General features: G+C 40.2%; 1 protein-coding gene across 4 annotated transcripts in view; it reads right to left on the reverse strand.

Annotated features, from left to right (window-relative positions):
* Positions 1-4,929: 4,929 nt before the first annotated feature.
* nubpl (nucleotide binding protein-like) overlaps positions 4,930-21,019 on the reverse strand; it is a 48,669-nt gene continuing 32,579 nt past the window's right edge. For 3 of the 4 annotated variants that reach the window (XM_068039342.1, XM_068039340.1, XM_068039343.1), the window contains 4 exons: positions 17,310-17,395; positions 11,286-11,406; positions 11,016-11,098; positions 4,930-6,341 (listed from right to left, as the gene is read on the reverse strand). In XM_068039342.1, coding sequence (XP_067895443.1) covers positions 6,279-6,341; positions 11,016-11,098; positions 11,286-11,406; positions 17,310-17,395 — 353 coding nt within the window. In that variant the 3' untranslated portion in view covers positions 4,930-6,278. The remainder of the gene's footprint in view (positions 6,342-11,015; positions 11,099-11,285; positions 11,407-17,309; positions 17,396-21,019) is intronic. The other variant, XM_068039341.1, reaches the window with a different exon arrangement.

A 21,019-nucleotide genomic window follows, 5' to 3' on the forward strand; every position in this document is an offset into this window, starting at 1 on the left:
CAAAGGTAGCCTAGATAAGGAGTTCATATAACATTTTCAGAATTGTTTCTTAGAACAGCACATTCTTGAGCCAACCAGAGAGCAGGCCATACTAGACGTGGTATTGTGCAATGAGATAGGATTGATTACTGACCTCATTGTGGTGAAGACACCCCTAGGCATCAGCAATCATATGATTGAATTTTACGTTCAGTTTGAAGGAGAGAAGAGTGGGTCAAAAACTAGTATTCTTAAACTTAAATAAGGGCAATTAGGAGAGCATGAAAGCAGAGCTCGCAAAAACGAACTGGCAAAGTAGGTTAAGGAATAGGTCAATAGAAATGTAGTGGCAGACATTTAAGGGGATATTTCAGAATACACAGAATAGATACATTTCAACGTGGAAGAAAAATTCAAGGGAAGGACCTGCCATCCGTGGTTAACTAAAAAAGTTGAAGATCGTAACAAACTTAAGAAAAAGCATATAATTGCGCAAAGATGGGTGGCAGGCCAGACAATTGGATAGAATATAAAAAGCAGCAAAGAACGACTAAAAGATTAATAAGGAGGGAAAAATTAGAGTATGAGAGAAAGCTGGCTAGAAATATAAAGACTGATAGTAAGAGTTTCTATAGATATTTAAAAAAGTTAAAGTGAGCGTTGGTCCTATAGAAAGTGAGTCTGGGAAATTAATAAGGGAAAATAAGGAGATGACAGATGAATTGTACAGGTATTTGTGTCGGTCTTCACCACAGAGGAGACAAGTAACATTCCAGAAATAGGTGTAAATCAGGAAATGGAAGGGAGGGAGGAACTCAGGAAAAAGGAAAATTACAACCACCAGGGAAGTGGTACTGAGCAAATTATTGGAGCTGCAAGCTGACAAGTCCCCGGGTCCTGATGAACTTCATTCTAGGGTCTTAAAAGAAGTGGCTAGTGAGATAGTTGATGCATTGGTTTTAATTTTCCAAAATTCCCTAGACTCGGGGAAGGTTCCATTAGATTGCAAAATAGCCAATGTAACTCCTTTATTAAAAAGGGAGGGAGAAAGAAAGCAGGAAACTACAGGCCAGTTAGCTTAACATCTGTCTTAGGGAAAATGTTGGAAGCTATTATTAAAGACATTATAGCAGGGCACTGAGAAAAATTCAAGGTAATCAGGCAGAGTCAACATGCTTTTGTGAAAGGGAAATCGTGTCTAACCAATTTATTGGATTTCTTTGGGTAAAGGGGATGTACTGCACTTAGATTTCCAGAAAAAGGTGCCACATCAATATTTATCATGGAAAATAAAAGCTCATGGTGTAGAGAGTAACATATTGGCATGGATAGAAGAGTGGCTAGCTAACAGGAAACAAAGAGTAGGCATAAATGGGTCATTTTCTTGTTGGCAAAATGTAACGAGTGGTGTGCCACAGGAATCAGTGCTGATTTATATAAATGACTTGGATGAAGGGGCCGAAGGTATAGTTGCTAAATTTGCTGATGACACAAAGATAGGTAGGAAACTAATTTGTGAAGAACACATCAGGAGTGATAAGTGAGTGGGCAAAGATCTGGCACATGGAGTATAATGTGGGAAAATGTGAAATTGCCCTGCTCCTAATTTGGATTTATGTTCGTATATAACAAAATCTATGATATGCCATCAATTCTCATGGAGTCAATTGAATATGGGTGAGATCCCATTGGTCAGCAAACTAGTCATAAAATAGTATCTATTTTCAAAGGCCATAAAACAAACCATGGTAACAACATATCCATTCATCTTGTGTTAGTAACTGACAAAATATGGATTCAATTGTTAAAAGTTTAAATGTCTATATGAAAATAATTTAAGTTTCAGAAAGGGACTGATTCTGCCTGACCAGCCTCCTTCACGAGGAAGTGACATCATAAATAGATGTTAAGAAGCCCCATTTCCCTCGATTTTCTGAAAACCTTCAATAAAAGTTTCACATGAAAGGCTGACAAAGCAGCTAAAGAACTACAAAAAGACCTAGACAATATTTGCAAATAAACAGAACTATGGTAGATAAAATTCAGTAAATTGCAAGGTCTTACACGCAAGTAAAAAAAAAACAGGGGATGAATAATGAATGGCATTAAACTAGGCAGGGGAGGGGCAGAAAAATCTGATAGTGAATATAGACTCAACATTGATTACATCCAGTCTTTGTAAAGTTGCAATTAAAGTGAACATAATACCGAATTACAGTTTTAAAATCAGTAAGAGTCTGAGGCCATCTTGCCAAAGCTATCTGATTCTCGAGTTGTACGTTAAATATTGTGCTCAGCTCTGGTCATTGGGGCTGAATGGCAACAACCAAGTCCTGAATGTGCACAAAAGGCCATGAGGCACCATTAGAAAAATAGCCTGGAAAAGAGACAAATGGGAGGGGGTTCTTATGCTTAGTATCTTACTCCCACAACAAAAAAGGTCAATCCAAAGCAGTACAAAAAGGAGCACAGGTATAAACAAGTAAAAGGTACGTTTAGGACAGATGTAGGAAACACTTTTTCTCTCATAAGTGATGAATATCCAGAATGGTCTTCCAGATAGCGAAAACGTCAAATATTTCTACATGCTGCTACATAACATGGGGAGAATAAATGGTTCTACAGAAGGATGAACTAGTTGAGTCAAATAGCATGCTCCTTTTTACTTGCCTTTATTTTGGTAAAGCATAAAAAAAGGGGATGGAAACAAATAGCACAGCTTTAGAAGAGTGGGAGCTGCATACATAGACCTAAGCGTAGAGAGGCTTTGCTGAGATAGGTGAAGCAAGACCGTAGAAGGATCTGAAGAGGAAGATGGGGATTCTGAAGTGGATACATTAAGGGAGGGCAGAAATGACAGATGTGCATGACAAGGTAGCAGACCCCTGAATGAGTTGGAATTTGTGCAGCGAAATATACCAGAAGTATTTTGGAGGACTTATGCCTTGATGGATGAGATAGATCGTGCAATTGGAGGTCTTGGTGATGAACCAGATATGGGGCTTGAAGCTCAGTTCAAGGGAGGTATGTACTTGCAAATTTGGTCAGTTAGCAGCCTGGGACAGTTACGGAATCAGCATTTGAAATCCATTTTCTGGTAGCAGCTGTATAGGATGGCTTCATAGCTTTTCATGTTAATCTGGTTAGTTCTAAATCCTGCAGGATTTTTGTCAGGCAGTACTGTGACCCTTTGAAATCAAGAGTGGAAATGGAGAAATGAGTGTCATCAGCACACACAGACTTGCAATTACAATTATGTTGCTGAGGAGTGGCATATATAGGTAAGGAATAGTAGAGTGCTACTAATGGCAGTATGGGCCACAATGAGGCGATGAACTGCACTGGAACAAGAAAGTGTCCCGTATTACAACAGAATGGTCTACCATATCTAAAGTTGCAAGGAGGCCCAGGAAACAAGGATGGCTAACATATTCAAAGACCTTCCAGACAAAAAGTAGATGGGAAATCACTAACAGTTTGAGGAGTCAAGGGAAGACTTTTAAGGGAGGGTGTCCATGAGAAGTGTTTACAAAGTACAGCATGATGCCTGATGATATTTGAAAGCACTGGACTGAGCAGTAATAATTTAGTGGTGAGTATCTGAATTTGGAGGGGATAGTAGCAAGTGGAGAGCTTCAATGAGGAAATAAACATGGTAAAGTCTGGGGCTATGGAATTGTAGGCAGAAACTGTGGAAAGTGATCCTGAATGGGGACTGGATTGTGAGAGGTAGAGGAGCTGTTGGGGGCTGAGGCAAATACTGAGACTATCAAATCAGGTGTAAGATGAGGCTGGAGCAGCAGGGAGGAAGGAAAGTTGCAAGAGGCAGTTTGTAATAAGGAAGATGTTTGAAATGATTATTCTACTCCAGGGCAAACCTGAAGTACTAGGATGTTTGCTGGATAGTGTTAGAATTAATACCACACTCTACATTCAAATAAAGTGACATGACACTACAGATACAGAGTTGTGTCGAGTATAAAGAATGAACTTGTATTTATTCATTTTTCACATCCACAGGCTGTTCCAAAATATTTTATAACCAAGGAATTACTTTTGAAGTGCCTCTTACAATTTTCCTTCCGCCCTGCTCCTCCATCCTCATCTGACACCCAATTCAATAGTCTTAGCCTTAGAAATTGAGGCTATTTTTTTTTTTTACTGAGCTACCTCAGCCTCCAATATCTCTCCTTTCACAGTCCAGTCCCCATTCAGAAACACTCTCCACAGTTTCAACCTACAATTCTGCAGCCCCAGATTTTACCAGATTTATTTTACCGTTATTTAGGGAAACATGGCAATCAATTTGCACATAGCTTGGTCCTACAAACAGCAAATAAAATGAAAGACCAGTTACCTATTTTTCATGGTATTGGTCGAGGGAGAAATGGTGGCCAGACACTGAAAATTCAGCTGTTCAAATACTACTGTGGGATCTTATCTTGACCTATACAGAGAGACTTCAATTTAACTTCTCATCTGAAAAGTGGGATCTCCAACAATGTAGCACTCTTTCAGAAGTGCACTAAAGTGTGATCTTTGATTATATGCTGAAGTTCTGGAGTGGAACCTGAACCCAGAACATTCCAACTCCGATAGAGAATGCTATCAAGTTACAAACAGAATACAGCACTGCAGAACAAGTAAAATACCTATAGCATCAATTCCTCGCACCAAAACTATCTTAATCCAAATGAATTTACTGAAATAAAGCAGCAATGCAAAAAAAAACACAAGTAAATGGACATGGTATTATTTGATTTCAGTCAATTAAACTGAACAAAAAAAAAACTATGTACCATTATAACTTTGCAGTTGAAATGAAGAAATTACCAACAATTATCTTGAGCTTATTCTCAATTCTGTTGCAACTGATCTGCGATGTTACTTTCTCCTCGCCCTCTCCCAAAGCAAGGCATCCTCAGGATTTAAAAACATTGTAGACTCAACTTAATTTTAATATAAATTATTTTATGCAGTGTATGCAAAAAACTCATTAACACATTTAATAACTTCTACTTAATATTCTAATACAAAGGCATCAATTCCATTGAATTGAATACATATTCAACATAAAATTACTGAGACCATATGATGGTATACACTGACCACTCACATTTGGGAATGTGTACAAATTTATAACAGAGTGTTTCTAAAGTCAAAAAAACTTAAATCCCACGAGACTTGAAATTTAAGATGTTTGATATGACACCACCCTGGCACAAGGTGGGGCTAGAATGGAAAGTTTTATTTTTAAACTTAAATACACCGTTTATTGCTGTGAAGTATCTGTTTTGGGCATTGCCTTGTGCTGACAGTTGCCATCAGTGCAAATGGTTCCCAGGAACACTCTGGGACATACATACATTGAAAAAAGGATGCAGAGAAAAGCAACAGCACTATCCACATTATAAAGGAATAAGTTACGAAGTAAGCCTCAGCACTACAAACAAAAAAAAAACTGGAGAAACTTCAAAAGTATATCAATTATTCGAGGCATAAATAAGATGAACCCAGAAAGTAAGTCAGGATAAAAAAGGACCATAAATTATAAAAGTAAATTTAAAACTTGTATTTCAAAAGTTTTCAGTAGCTCACATCAGTATGGTCAAGGATTTTAAGGGCATTAAAATACAGTTGGATAATAAAAGCAAAGTACTGCGGATGCTGGAAACCTAAAATAAAAACAAAGTGCTGGAAATACTCAGCAGGTCTGGCAGTGTCTGTGGACAGAGGAACAGAGTTAACGTTCATCAGATGAAAAGTCACAGACCTGAAACGTTAACTCTGTTCCTCTCTCCACAGATGTTGCCAGGCCAACTGAATATTTCCAGCACTTTCTGAAAATACATCTGGATGGTTAGCTGAGTGGAGCAATACACCGTTTACGAGGCTGAACAGATTTCTCATAACCCTTCTTTCATCAACTATGGATAACTGAAAGCAAATTATTACAAATTTATAGCAATTACTTCCATTTGATTAATGCAAAATTGCACCCTCAGTATATATGGCTGCCTTTTATTTATCAATATAACAATATACAAGTTCAACTTAAGTCAATAAATACTTCACATCTCAAAGAGCAGTTAATCTTCTTGATGCAGGATATAAATCAGATATTTGTGTACACGATATAATGTCACTATATTTTCTACATTCATATATGTTCCCACTATAAGTGATTTGTTCAAATCTGGTCCAGCAGCTGTCTTCACAGCAGGTCTTGAACCTGCCTACTTGAGACAAAGAAAAATTGCAAATATGTCTGGTTGCCATAGATTGGAACTTCCCACTGCTCACCCAGGAGGTGTTGGCAGTCTTTTCACCACCTCAGCGGTAAGTCTCAGGTAGGCCTTGGCCTGTAACACAAAAACAGAAAAGTTACCAAAATAATTCATCTGATTTAGTAAGGAGATGTTGTGTGCAGATGTTGTTACCTTTTTAAAACAACAAAAATAAAAAGTAATTTTTATATCATATACAGCTGGTTGCACTTACAATTCAGAACGCATCTAAGAGGAAGTGAACTCAATGATAGCAGTTGTTGGACAGGGTAGTTGCTAACTAAATGGTAGTTCTTGGCTGAACAGTTTTAGTGGGGATACAAGCTGCAGGTAAGCACTGCTGCAATAGGGGAAATATTCTTAAAATTAACTCCCTGTGATAATTGTTTGTCAGGTCATCAGTTAGAAAGATAGCATTGCAGGAAGTGCAGAAAAAGACAGGTATGCTGTATTGCTGTAACATGGAATAAAATGATCATTGCGCCTGCAGTTCCCCACAGTAAAATCAGCGTGTACCTTGTTTCTGCAACTGACAAGCTAGAATTTTGAATTCTAGGTATTTCTGCAGAGGAATGAAACTGATAGAGGCAAATCCCTGCGCATCAGTAACCACAAACTCAGGAGCATGCACTCTGCACCCAATGTCTTAAATATTTGTGTGTCAATTACCCTAGAGGATAAACAGGACTATAATTGTATCCTTAAGACATAGCTAACTTAAATATAGTCCCATATTCAGCACCTGAGATATCAACCAAACATGGTCAGGTAAAAATTACATACTTTAAGTTACTTAATAGACTGTGCAATCTTGCCACGTTAGAACACTGAAAATGATATAACTTTAAGATCAAGCAAGACCAAATTGGATGGAATATAAAAAAAGTCACAAAGGCTTTTACCTCACAGGCTTCAAAGTGCTTATTTTGATGTTCCTAACTTTAGATTGTTAAAAAAGGTTTACCATTTCCATTTATATCCTTATGAATAGAAATTTGCCAAGCATCTGCTGGATAAGGATTTTAGTGTGGCCCTTAATACTCAAGACCACTGAACTTGCATTACTTGGGCAATGGATGAATCCTGCATTCAATTTTCTCTATGCTTTAACAGTGCACTATAATATTTATTAATTAGTTTCAAAAATTGCTAATCTCGTAAGAATTAATACATGGTTTCAAATTTACATTCATTTGAGGCACAAAAACCCAGCAGGGAAGGTGATTCAGCCTTCGCTGACAAGAGAAGTTAAAGACTGTATTACATCAAAGGAAGAGGCATATAAAGTTGCCAAAAAACTAGCAGCCTGAGCATTGGGAGCATTTTAGAATTCAGCAAATGGGGACCAAGAAACTGATAGAGAAAATAGAACATGAAAGTAAACTAGCAAGAAACAAAAAAAAACTGTAAAAGCTTCTATAGGTATGTAAAAAGGAAAAGATTAGCAATGACAAATGTGGGTCCATTATAGCCAGAGATAGGGGAATTTATAATGGGGAATAAGGAAATGGCAGAGAAACCAAACCAATACTTTGTGTCCGCCTTCATGGAGGAAGATACAAAAAACCTCCCAGAAATAGTAAAGAACCAAGGGACTAGCAAGAATGAGGAACGGAAAGAAATTAGTATTAGTAAAAAAGTAATACTGGAGAAATTAATGGGACTGAAAGTGGATAAATCCCCTGGACCTGATTTTCAACATCCCAGGATGTTGAAAGAGGTGGCTGTAGAGATAGTGGATGCGTTGGTGGTCATCTTCCAGAATCGAAAGAATTTTGGAACAGAAGGTAGCAAATGTAACCCTACTATTTAAGAAAGGAAGGAGTGAAAACAAAACAGGGAATTACAGACCTGTTAGCCTAACATCAGTAGTAGGGAAAATGCCAGAATCTATTACAAAGGATGTGATAACTGGACACTTAGAAAATGGTAGAATTGGGCAGTGTCAACATGGATTTATGAAAGGGAAATCATGTTTGACAAACCTGTTGGGAGTTTTTTGAGGATGTAACTAGCAGAATAGATAAGGGGGAACCAGTGGATGAGGTGTATTTGGATTTTCAGAAGGCTTTTGATAAGGTCCCACACAGGAGGTTAGTAAACAAAATTACAACACATGGGATTGGGGGGGGCGGGAAAGTATACTTGCATGGACTGAGAATTGCTTAACAGACAGAAAGCAGAGCAGGAATGAATGGGCCATTCTCAGGTTGGCAGGCTGTGACTAGTCGAGTACTGCAAGGATCAGTGCTTTGGCCCCAGATATTTATGATCTATGTCAATCATTTGGATCTGGGGACCAAATGTAATATTTTTAAGTTTTCTGATGATACAAAACTAGGGTGGGAATGAGTTATGAGGAGGATGCAAAGAGGCTTCAAGAGGATTTAGACAGGCTAAGTGAGTGGGCAAGAACATGGCAGATGGAATATAATGCGGAAAAAATGTGAAGTTATCCACTTTGGTAGGAAAAACAGAAATAGAGTATTTCTTAAATGGTGAGAGATTGGAAAGTGTTGCTGTCTAAAGGGACCTGGGTGTCCTTGTTCATAAGTCACTGAAAGCCAACATGCAGGTGCAGCAAGCAATTAGGAAACACATGGTATGTATTTATTGCAAGAGGATTTGAGTACAGGAGTAAAGTAGTCATGATGCAACTGTGCACAGCCTTGGTGAGACCACATCTGGAGTATTGTGTACAGTTTTGGTCTCCTTACCCAAGGAAGAATATAGTTACCAGAGAGGAAGTGCAACATAGGTTCACCAGACTGATCCCTGGGATGGCAGGATTGTCCTATGAGGAGAGACTGAGGAGACTGGGCCTGTATTCTTTAGAGTTAAGAAGAATGAAAAGTGACCTCATTGAAGCATACAAAATTCTTACAGGACTCGACAGGATAGATGCAGGAACGATGTTCCCCCTAGCTGGGGGGGGAGGGGGTCTAGAATCAGGGGACACAGCCTCAGAATAAGAGGTAGGCCATTTAGGGTGGAGATGAGAGGGAATTTCTTCACTCAGAGGATGGTGAGTCTTTGGAATTCTCTACCCCAGAGGGCTGTGGAGGCTCAGTCTGAGTATATTCAAGACAGAAGTTGATAGATTTCTAGATATTAAAGATATCAAGGGATATGGAGAGTGTGTGGGAAAATGGCATTGAGGTAGAAGATCAGCCATGAACTAGTTGAAAGGCGAAGCAGGCTCAAGGGGCCAATGGCCTACTCCTGCTCCTAAGTTCCTAATTTTCATCTCTTCCCTCCACACAGTATTGACTCCTTGATGAAATACTGTTACATAGAGGTCAATTGCTTTTGGAACTTAATGACGTGACACATTCATGAAAAGGCTTGGGCAATCAGTGGCAGAGGACCATTCAACCACAGGGAGCATCACAATCCTGTCCTCACCAGACATGCACACATTTTCCAAATCCAATTTGGTTCCATCACCAAATGGCAACAAAACAAGTTTTTAAATAAACCATTTTAAGAAAAAATGCAATTCAAGAATAAAAAGACAACGCATTTATTCCAAGCGCAGTGCTATTGGGTAGCCATCCAACAAGCAATTCTGGCTGATTTACTCCTTTTGAAGTCAAGGGACAGAGGCTCCAAATTAGGTGCTCCAAATTCTGACCTGGTTGGGATGAACTAACTCAGTACAGAAATTCAATCTGTAATTCCAGCTCTGTACCATTCCTCGCCACTGAAGAGCTTAAAAAAAGATTGGCACTGCTTTCTTTTAATATTCCATATTTTTTGTGTTAAATTTCAGTTTACAAGATATATTGAAGTACACTAAACAATTGGCTATGTTCCCTCTGAAGTTTAGACAGTGTAATATGAGAATACATTAAAAACACAATGCAGACATTACATTAAATATTGTTGTGTGATGGAATCAGTGGTTGCAAAGCTGTTTTTCTTTTAAAGACGCGAACTGAGACAAAAACTGAAAATGGAAATACAAATTCAGTTTTCCAGGGAAACTGATAAGAAACAGATAAAAGGAGACAGAGTCCTCCTCGGACCAGGCAGATCAGCCAGGAGTGGAAGGACAGCAAGCAGAAGAAAGTGAAGACTGAATCCAGGAGCTGTTTCTGTTAATTAAAGTAGTTAATTAATCAAACCTGGCCACACAGTGCATAGGTTGTCACTGAAGGACTCGGATTAAAGGAAGACTGGTAAATCCATGCCATCAAGACTATCGTGAGCACAGCTGAAGAGGTTCTGGAGAAATGCGCCTTGTGGTGAAGACTGCACCTATGGAGTTTGGATTGAGAGTGAACTGCTGTTGGAAAAAAAACCAGTGGCTAAATCCTTGAAGAAAGGAGCTGAAAAGCTACCTGAGGAACATCAGAGTTGTGAAGAACTGTGATTGTAATTGTTGCCATATATACTGGGTGGACTGCCCAGTGAAACCGAGACACCCATCTCTGTTGTACTTGATAGTTAAGGTATAATTTGTAATCTATACATTGATCGTGATCTGTCTGTTGCTTCATATTTAATGTATGTTGCCTTTGGTTTGAATGTTAAAGTAAAATTTGTAAAACTGAAATCTTGTCCGTTTGGTTTGGTTTCCTAAATTGGGATCAATTGATGGATTCGATTCTTTTTGTTTATTGGTGGTCTCTATGGGGATCATAATGGTTGGCATCTATTAGACAGACAATGAGGAACGAAAATCTGGACATGATTTAAAGAAAAAACTGCTGCCATTTGTCAAAAAAAAATCAAAGCACCACATACCTCAGGACTATCTGGATGAGATACAACAATTGGTTGACCTTTATCAGACATTTCCCTTATATTTATATGCAATGGGATATCACCTATAAAAGATAAATCAGAACTGTTTTTCCAGTTTTGGGTTACAGCTCGACTACAAAAACATACCTGCAGACAAAATAAGATTACCCTGTATAGTTGTAATAAAAAATACAAAATTGTCAATTATTTTTCAGCACACATCATACCGTAGTCAACTTAATATTAACAATCTCTAATTTGGATCTGTACCTAGGACATCTAGCCCAAGTTTTGTTGCCAGCGCCTTTGCGCCATCAGCGCCAAAGATGTGAGCCTCATATTTGCACTTGGGACACTGGAAGACACTCATGTTTTGAACAATGCCGAGAACCTGTCACAAGAAAGAACTGATAAGCACAGAAGATAGAAAGAATGTAACTCAAGCACAAAAAAGACAAGGTAACTGTTAAGCAAATGACAATTTCTATAGATTTTAACGCTAGAAATAGACAAACTAATAAAGCGCAAGCCTCGCTGCAGGTGAACAGTTTTAGTCGTGATTATTCAAATTGTGGAGAAATTGTTTCCATCAGCATGTTTACTGTTGATACATAATTGACGGCTCAGATTACAGTAAATCTATTTTTAGAGAATGCAGGCTTTTTAATAAAACTTTTATATGGAATTACTGCAGTTTTCAATTCCACTGGGAATTAATTCAAATGCTTCCTCACAACTTTCCAGTTACATGGCTGCTTTGGATCCTTCTCTGGAGAGGCATTTTCTCTCATTAACAGCAATTGACTATTAGCACGAACAGCAAATGCTGTAAACAAAAACAACATCTAAAAATCCATTGAATACAGTGACCAGATTTAAAAAAAAACAAATTTCTCACAGCCTGACTCTAAAGGCAGATTACTTAATATCCAGTACAACTAGTCTCTATCATAGATGAGAAAACAATTGTTTTAGGATCAAATTCAAGCGTAACTGATGGGATGAAAGCCTCCTCTGTTGGAGGTTAAAGTCCTGTGTTAACTAAATTTGGGTGGTCTCAATCCCAACCCATGCTCAGTGTCACTCCTCTGCCTGCCAACTCCACTGTTCCAACCAATTTCAAGTGGAAAGAACTCAGATATTTTGGTCTCCAAAGCTGGGCGGCACAGTGGTTAGCACCGCAGCCTCACAACTCCAACGACGCAGGTTCGGTTCTAGGTACTGCCTGTGTGGAGTTTTGAAGTTCTCTCTGAGACTGCGTGGTTTTCCGCTGGGTGCTCCGGTTTCCTCCCACAGCCAAAGACTTGCAGGTTGGTAGGTAAATTGGCCATTGTAAATTGCCCCTAGTGTATGTAGGTGGTAGGAGAATGGTGGGGATATGAGAGGGAATATGGGATTAATGTAGGATTAGTATAAATGGATGGTTGTTGGTCGGCACAGACTCAGTGGGCCGAAGGGCCTGTTTCAGTTCTGTATCACTCGATGACTACCTATGCAGCCGCTGCTATCAATTCCTCAGCTGGTCTCTCTGCCAACATCCCTACCACCAAGTGTCTCACCCACTTCAATTTTGATCCTCAGATATCTGCAGCATCTCCTCACATGTCACTCATCTCTGGTGAGACCCACAATTCACTTGTATAGCTGCCGACCCACCCAACTTCCTCTTTCTTCAGGTACCAATCTTCTCCCTTTCAAAACCACGATTGCCCTGACTCCACCACCTACACCACCACCACCACCCCCACCCCCACCAACCTCCACAAAAGGAGAATATAGGGACAGGTGAGGATGTGGTAGCAATATGGGATTAGTGTAGGATTAGTATAAATGGGTGGTTAATGGTCGGCACAGACTCGGTGGGCTGAAGGGCCTGTTTCAGTGCTGTATCTCTTAAAAAAAAAAGCTCAGAGGTAATCCATCCACTCTCTCCACTGTTGCGCAATCTCCCGAGCTTCCCCTCTGGTATAAAAGATCTTGGAAAGCATTGTTGCATCCCAGCTCCATGCCCATTTCTATCAAAGTTCTTAATTCAAATCCCTGTAGTCTTGCTTCTGCCCTGGTTATAGACCTGGAGAGTTTTAGCTAAAATCACAAATTGCATTGTCTGTGATTGTGACTATGGTACATTATCCATCCTTGAGCTCTGCACATCACCATCACAACCCCTACCCCCGCCTTAGCAGCATTAAACAAACAGTCAACATTCCCATCCTCCTCTATCAACCTTGCTCTTCTGAGGTCATGAGAATGCCACTGAAAGATTTTACTCCTTTCTATCCAAAAGGTAGCTAAAGCATCTCCACCAATCTTCATGCTGCAACTCACTACCTCTTCAGTCCCCTCAATGATCTAGTGGCCCCCACCACTTCCTCGACTACACACTGCTTTTCTTGGATTGCTCCACCGTCCTCTCTGATCCCACGACCAGGCGGTCAGATGGTGTCTGTCTCATGAGTCAAATGTGTCAAGTTCCTTCAACTGAACATCAGGAAATCTGAAACCAGCATTAGCAGTCCCCGATAGGAAGTCAACTTCTTTGTCAGCAACTCCATTCCTCCTTGCAAGCCAGTTGCTTCGCTGAACCAGACTGCAAAACCCTGGCCTCCTATTCAACCAAAAACAGATCTTTAAGTCCAACATCCTGCATAAGACTACTTGCTTCCAACTCTGCAAAATCTCTCTGAATACTCTAGACTTCATTATTCCAAGCTCTCCTCACCATCCACCCATTCTACACAAACTTGAACTTGTTTAAAATTCAGCACCTTTTATCTTATCCCTCGTTGAATCCTACTGACCAATTATCCCACTCTCTAACATATTTAGCTCCTAGTCTCCAACACATAAAATTTGAAATTCTCAATTTCAAATCCTTCTATTGCCTAACTCCACTCTCTCTCAGCAGCCTCCTCCAGCTTTGCACCCCTTCCTGACCCTTCCATCCTGACTGACACCCATTCCCTATCTGTATCAAGTGCCTCAAGTTGTCTTGGCCCTAATCTCTGGAACTCCTTAAACCTCTGCATCTCATTTTTCTCTCTCCACCTTTAAAACATATTCAAAACTTACCATTTCAACCCACTTTTGGTTAGACTTTCTAACTTCTCCCTCACAGTTTGATATCCAGCCCCCTATCTATTTCCACTCTAAAAAAAAAAGCATTCCAAGTTGCTTCAAAGAAAAAGTTTAATGTGCTATATAAATGCTAATTGCTGTTGTGGACATGAACACATGGCTCAAGGTGATCTCAAATGTGGAACTATTTGGCCATTTTATTCAGGAATAGATAAGCAAGTTGGTGTGGCAAAGTGAAAATATTATACTGGTGAATATAAAAAGACTTGCAGTTATACTTTCCCCACCACGGGACGTCCCAAATCGCTTCGTAGCGAATGACGCACTTTTGGAGTTATGTAGGAAATGCAGCAGCCAACTTGCGCACAGCACAGCAACGTGATGTTGATTAAGGCAGGACACTGGGGATAACTCCCCTGCTCTTCTTCGAAATAGTGCCATGGGATCTTTTACATCCACCCGAGGGGGCAGACGGGGCCTCTGATTAATGCCTCATCCAAAAGACAACACCTTCAGTGTCAGCCTTGGTTTTTGTGCTCAAGTCCTGGAGTGAGACTTGAACCCAACACCTTCTGACTCAGGTGACAATGCTACCAACTGAGCCACAGCTGACACTTGTGACACTTCACAACTGGTGCGGTAATGGGTGCTGCTCTGATACTGAGGCAGAATAAAAGGGCATTTTATTATTCATTTAAACACGTTATACTTAACTGGTGTGTGTTCCATGCTGGTGCAGGGTGCCTAAAATGGCAATAGTTCCAAAGCACACCAAACATCCCTAATTTGATAACTGTTTTGTTTACTTCTGTGCTTTAGTACAAAAGTTTCAAAATCCAAAGGCACATGTATTCAGTCAATCACCAGCAAAGCCACAAGTCAAACATACTTGAGATGAATTACGGCAATGGCTTGATCACCACATAAGAGAGTTATGTACACCTTTTTTGTGTTCAGCATCAGGACCAAAAGCATGTTTAGCATAGAAATGAAGCAGACCTAGTTTGAGTAATAGACTAGTACTCCTATTCAGTCAAAAACTCGGGTTCTACCATTTTAAAAAATACAATCTTATTCAATTTTTGCATACATTAAGTGCAACAATTTTACTCAAACAGAACAATTTGCAAATAGTTTTGCTGTCCACACACCTGCATCTCAGTATGGCATGGCAAGCATACTTTACCAGCTCACAAAATTTGCAGAACAAACCCGTGGGTAACCCATCCAATTTACTGTTAGCTTAGAAAACGGACCTTCACGACATTTTTCAGTAGCTAGTATCTCAAATCAAGGGCTTATCTTAAAAAATATATTTTTCAAGAAGCCAATTTATTTTTTCTGCTTTGTGCAAGGAACTAGTACAGAAAATGATACATTCATTACAGCAAAATAAGTGCTTGTGTTTTTGCATTCTGTAATAATGACTGAACCAAAATAAAAGTATAAATGCAGTAGTGGATCTCACACACTGAGCAAGTGCAATAACATGCTTTCTACAAGAACATGGTTGTTTTAATACATAGATCATCCTGCTGCTAAGTGGATTTTTAAGTGGACATTTAAGGCCATAAAGTATTAGTGAGCCAAAATTAAATGTTTTAAAATACACGATAACCCAAAGCATGACAGCTATTAAAAGCTTGAATATTCCTCAGTGGTGCTCACTCCACAATACTGCCATATTGGATCATTTTGACAGTCTGTATACACTGAAATAGGAGACCTAAAATATTTTTAAAACTTACTGCACTTGATCTCATCTATGATATAACTACATTAATCTTTGCGCCACTGGGCTGTGATTAATTATAAAAGAAGACTTTTGAACCAGTTTTCAGCCAAAGGACAATATTCCTTCCCACATCAAACTTGGTGGCACAAGACAAGTCATTAAGCACAGTGTTTTAAAATTAGTGCTTTCCTGACACAGTGAGTAGTTCAGCTATAAAGACCAGGAAATTTCCAGGTTTAATCCATGGAGGTAACTGCTCTCACTAGGACCAATAAGAGAGTTGGTGGGGGGTGGGGGGAGAGGATATAAAAGGCCTCAGTGTCCTTCAGACAGGGAGGGTGAATAAAGGAGTCAAAGTTCCAACCGTTACGTCTGTGCATACAGGATTGGGATAGTTTGTAATAACCCCACTGTCTGGGCTCATACATGGGGAATGGTCACTTAGACGGAGCATAGGAAGGTGCTTAACACTCATGAAATTGTACTTCCTGAAGAAATTAGCACCAAGGGGAAAGGGAAGAAAATTGATAGGGAATTCACAGGAAGGACATAATTGCTCTGGAGAGAGGACAGAGGAGATTTACAAGAATGTTGCCAGGGTCTGAAAATTGCGGTTATGAGGACAGATTGGATAGGCTAGGGTTGTTTTCCTTAGAACAGAGGAGGCTGAGGGGTGACTTAATTGAGGTATAAAAAGTTATGAGGGGCCTAGATAGACTGGAAGGACCTGTTTCCCCTAGCGGAGAGGTCAATTACCAGGGGGCACAGATTTAAGGTGATTGGTAGCAGGATTAGAGGGGACATGAAGAAAGACGTTTTTTTACCCAGAGGGTGGTGGGCGTCTGGAATTCACTGCCAGGAATGGTGGTGGAGGCAGAAATCCTCAATTCTTTTAAAAGGTATCTGGACATGCACCTGAAGTGCTGAAACCTGCAAGGCTATGGACCAAGTGCTGGAAGCTGGGATTAGATTGGGCAGATAGTTTCTTCGGCTGGCACGGACATGACGGGCTGAATGGCCTCCTTCTGTGCCGTAATATTTCTATTGGTTCTAAAAATAACTTTTATAAAATGTTACTTTCGACACTTGGACCAAGTCTATAACTGTCCAGACATATCTGATGGCCCAATTTTTTGTTCAATAAAATTGAGTTAATGAAGTCTATGCAGTTTTTCCCCCAAATACTTTCTCCTCATATGTTACTATTCCTCTTTTAAACTACCATCTAATTCCCTTTTAAAAGGAATTTTAGGCTCTGCTTTGACAGTTAGCCATTCTATCTTTTGTGTAACCAAATTATTCCTAACCCACAGAAGGCACAAACTCTTCTGTGAGTTGGCTTTGAATTCTTCAAATTTTTATTGTTGCAGGAAATCAATACCATTATGTAGCAGCAAGAGTATTATATAAATTATTCATATCCAGATTTCATTTTAAATCATTAACAGAGACAAGTCATTACTTCTATAAATTGTACTTACAGGAACACTAACTTTTCGAAACATTTCTGCTGCTCTCTGTGCATCCAACAAAGCAATGTCCTGGGGAGTAGAAACAATAACTGCTCCTAAAGCAAAGTACAGTAAACTCCCATTAGAGCACCATATTTTGGAGTCATGTGAAAAGCATTTTGGAAAATGTACTGAGTGACGAAGTCATAAACATGCATTTTACATCATACTCATGAAGTACTTCCAATTAACCTTTGCTATTAATTACTGCGACTGAAAATTGAGGATTATTTTCATTTACATTACTTTAAAAAGTAATGATATGATAATCCACTTCACCTATTTCCTTGCACTCTCCTCTATCGCCTTCCCCTGTCCTCTATCCTATCCATCAATATGCCCCATCTTCTCCTTTCCTGTCTCTCTTGCTTCTCTATATCTTCGATCTCTTCTACCTCTTTCCTCCCTTATCCTCAACTCCTCCCCACTCTTCAATATGCTCCATCTCCACCTCATTCCCCTCTCTTCTAAATCATGTATTTTTTTCCCCATTCTCTATCTCTGCTCCATTTACTTTCCCATTTCCTCCATATCTATCCCTTCCCCACCATGCCCTTATTAACAATTTCTAAAAAGGATTAAGTTCGCCTATGTATTTAGGAGAGAAGCAACAAGTATATATTTACACAAGGTCCAAACAACACAAAGAAATTTCAAAAAGCAGACTAATGGGATAAACAACCACAACTACCAAGTATTGAAGTCACGGTACAAGGTTCTGATGCCAGCATAGAATCTCACTTGCAGTGAGAGTAGGTTACAGAAAGGGAGCAGAGCAGGGGGATGGGGAATGCAATCACTGTACAACCAATGCTCTGGCTGAGACCAACTAAGGAGGCTAGGAATCAAAGTTCGGTGCTTCATGCCAACAAAGCCATGGACCCCTGGATAGTAGTGGGGGGGGGGGGGGGGGGGAAAAGAGACACACACACACACCACACACACACACACAAACACAGCCTTTAAAGGTATAGATCCATCTTAATTACATAGAATTTAGAGCACAGAAACAACCATTCAGCCCAACAGGTCTCTGTTAGTGTTTATGTTCCACACGGGCTTCCTCCCACCCCTCCTGAAGAGGAGTCAAAGATTATAGAAATTGGGATCACCACAGGAGGAGAGACCAAGAACATCTCCTAAAGGAGAAGATGAAGGCAAAACAATGAGGGGAGAGCAACAGACATCAAGGGGACATAAACAGGCTGGTGGAATGGGTGGATATATGGCAGATGACATTCAACACAGAAAAGTGAGACATGATACATTTTGATAGGAAGAATAAGGAGGGATAATGCATGCTAAATGGTACAATTTAAAGTGGGTACAAAACGAGAAAAACCTGGGGGTGTTTGTGCACTGATCTTTAAAGGTGACAAGACAGGTTAGCAAAGCAATTAACAGAGGGCCCCTGGACTTTATAGACATAAACATAGAGCCATGGAGGCATAGAATACAAAAACCAGAAATTAATATTAAATCCATATAAAACACGAGTTCAGTGCCAGGCTTATTGTGTTCAATTCTGGGCACCACACTTTGGGAAGGATATGAAAGGTTTTGGACAGAATATAGAGAGATTCACTAGAATAGTTCCAGGAGGGCAGCACAGTGACACAGTGGTTAGCACCGCAGCCTCACAGCTCCAGCAATGAAGGTTCGGTTCCAGGTATTGCCTGTGTGGAGTTTGCAAGTTCTCCCTGTGACCACGTGGGTTTCCGCCGGGTGCTCCAGTTTCCTCCCACAGCCAAAGACTTGCAGGTTGATAGAGAAATTGGCCATTGTAAATTTCCCCTAGTGTAGGTAGGAGAATTGTGGGGATGTGGTAGGGAATATGGGATTAATGTAGGATTAGTATAAATGGGTGGTTGATGGTCGGCACAGACTTGGTGGGCCTGTTTCAGTGCTATGACTCTAAATAAGGGATTACAGTTACATGGACAGACTGAAAAAGCTGGGGTTGTTCTTCATAGGAGCAGAGAAGGCGAAGAGGTGATCTGACATAAGCATTTAAAATCATGAAGGGTTTAAGAAAGTTACTCTTTGTTTACCCTGTTTCCAATGGCTGAAGGGTCAAAACTAGAGGGCTCATGTTTAAAAGAACCAGAAGTGGCACGAGGAACTTTTTTTTTTTAACAAACACGAGCCATTAGGATTTGGAAAGCACCGTCCGATAGCATGGATACAGAGTCAATATTAGCCTCCAAAAGAAAATTGGACAAAAAAAAAAAACCCGAAGAAAATATTTCAAGGATATAGGCAAAGAGTGGGGGCCATTTCCGCCACCTCCAGCGTGATGCCACTACCAGTCGCATCTTCCCCTCCCTTCCCCTGTCAGCATTCCAAAGGGATCGTTCCCTCCGCGACACCCTGGTCCACTCCTCCATTACCCCCACCACCTCGTCCCCGTCCCAGGGCACCTTCCTCTGCAATCGCAGGAGGTGTAATACCTGCCCATTTACCTCCTCTCTCCTCACTATCCCAGGTCCCAAACACTCCTTTCAGGTGAAGCAGCGATTTACTTGTACTTCTTTCAATGTAGTATACTGTATTTGCTGCTCACAGTGTGGTCTCCTCTACATTGGGGAGACCAAGCGCAGACTGGGTGACTGCTTTGCGGAACATCTCCGCTCAGTCCGCAAGCAGGACCCTGAGCTTCCGGTTGCTTGCCATTTCAACACTCCCCCCTGCTCTCATGCTCACATCTCTGTCCTGGGATTGCTGCAGTGTTCCAGTGAACATCAACGCAAGCTCGAGGAACAGCATCTCATCTACCGATTAGGCACACTACAGCCTGCCGGACTGAACATTGAGTTCAATAATTTCAGAGCATGACAGCCCCCCAGTTTACTTACATTTTTAGTTATTTTTTTCTTCCTTTTTTTTTACATCCTTTCTTACATTTTTTACAATGCTTTTTTATTTGCATTTAGTTCATTTCATCTTAGTTTGTTCAGTTTGCTTACCCACTGTTCTTTTTCAGGTTTGCACTTGCTGCTGTTCAATATTCAATGTATTAACAGCTAATTTGTACAAATGCTTTGTCTTTCAACACACCATTAACATATTGTTTGCCTTTGCTCCGTGACCTTTTGGTCAGCTATGTGGCCTGGTCCAATCTAGACCTCCTTTGTTATCTATTGCCCCACCCCCACCTCACTTGCTTATAACCTGTGACTTTTCTAATATTTGTCAGTTCCGATGAAGGGTCACTGACCCGAAACGTTAACTCTGCTTCTCTTTCCACAGATGCTGCCAGACCTGCTGAGTGATTCCAGCATTTCTTGTTTTTATTTCAGATTTCCAGCATCCGCAGTATTTTGCTTTTATTAAAGAGTGGGGGTAATTGGATTGCTCTTTAAAAAGAGCCAGTGCAGGCTTGATGGGCCAAATGGCCTCCTCCTGTCTTGTACTATTCTATGACTCTTCCACCTAACCTTATCAGCTTATCCGTCTAGATTTTGTGTCTGTTTTACAGTAGAAGATACAAACAACATAGCAAAAGCTGTGAGGACCCATAGGGTCCAATATGAGTTCGGAAATTAAAGGAATTGATATCAGCAAAGAAAAAGTACTTGACAAATTAATGGGACTAAAAGCCTACAACTCTCCTGGACTTAATGGGCTACATCTTAGGATTTTAAAAGAGGTGACAGCAGAGATAGTGGATGCATTGGTAT

This window comes from Heterodontus francisci, chromosome 9 (genome assembly GCF_036365525.1).
Source record: "Heterodontus francisci isolate sHetFra1 chromosome 9, sHetFra1.hap1, whole genome shotgun sequence".
Taxonomy (NCBI): domain Eukaryota; kingdom Metazoa; phylum Chordata; class Chondrichthyes; order Heterodontiformes; family Heterodontidae; genus Heterodontus; species Heterodontus francisci.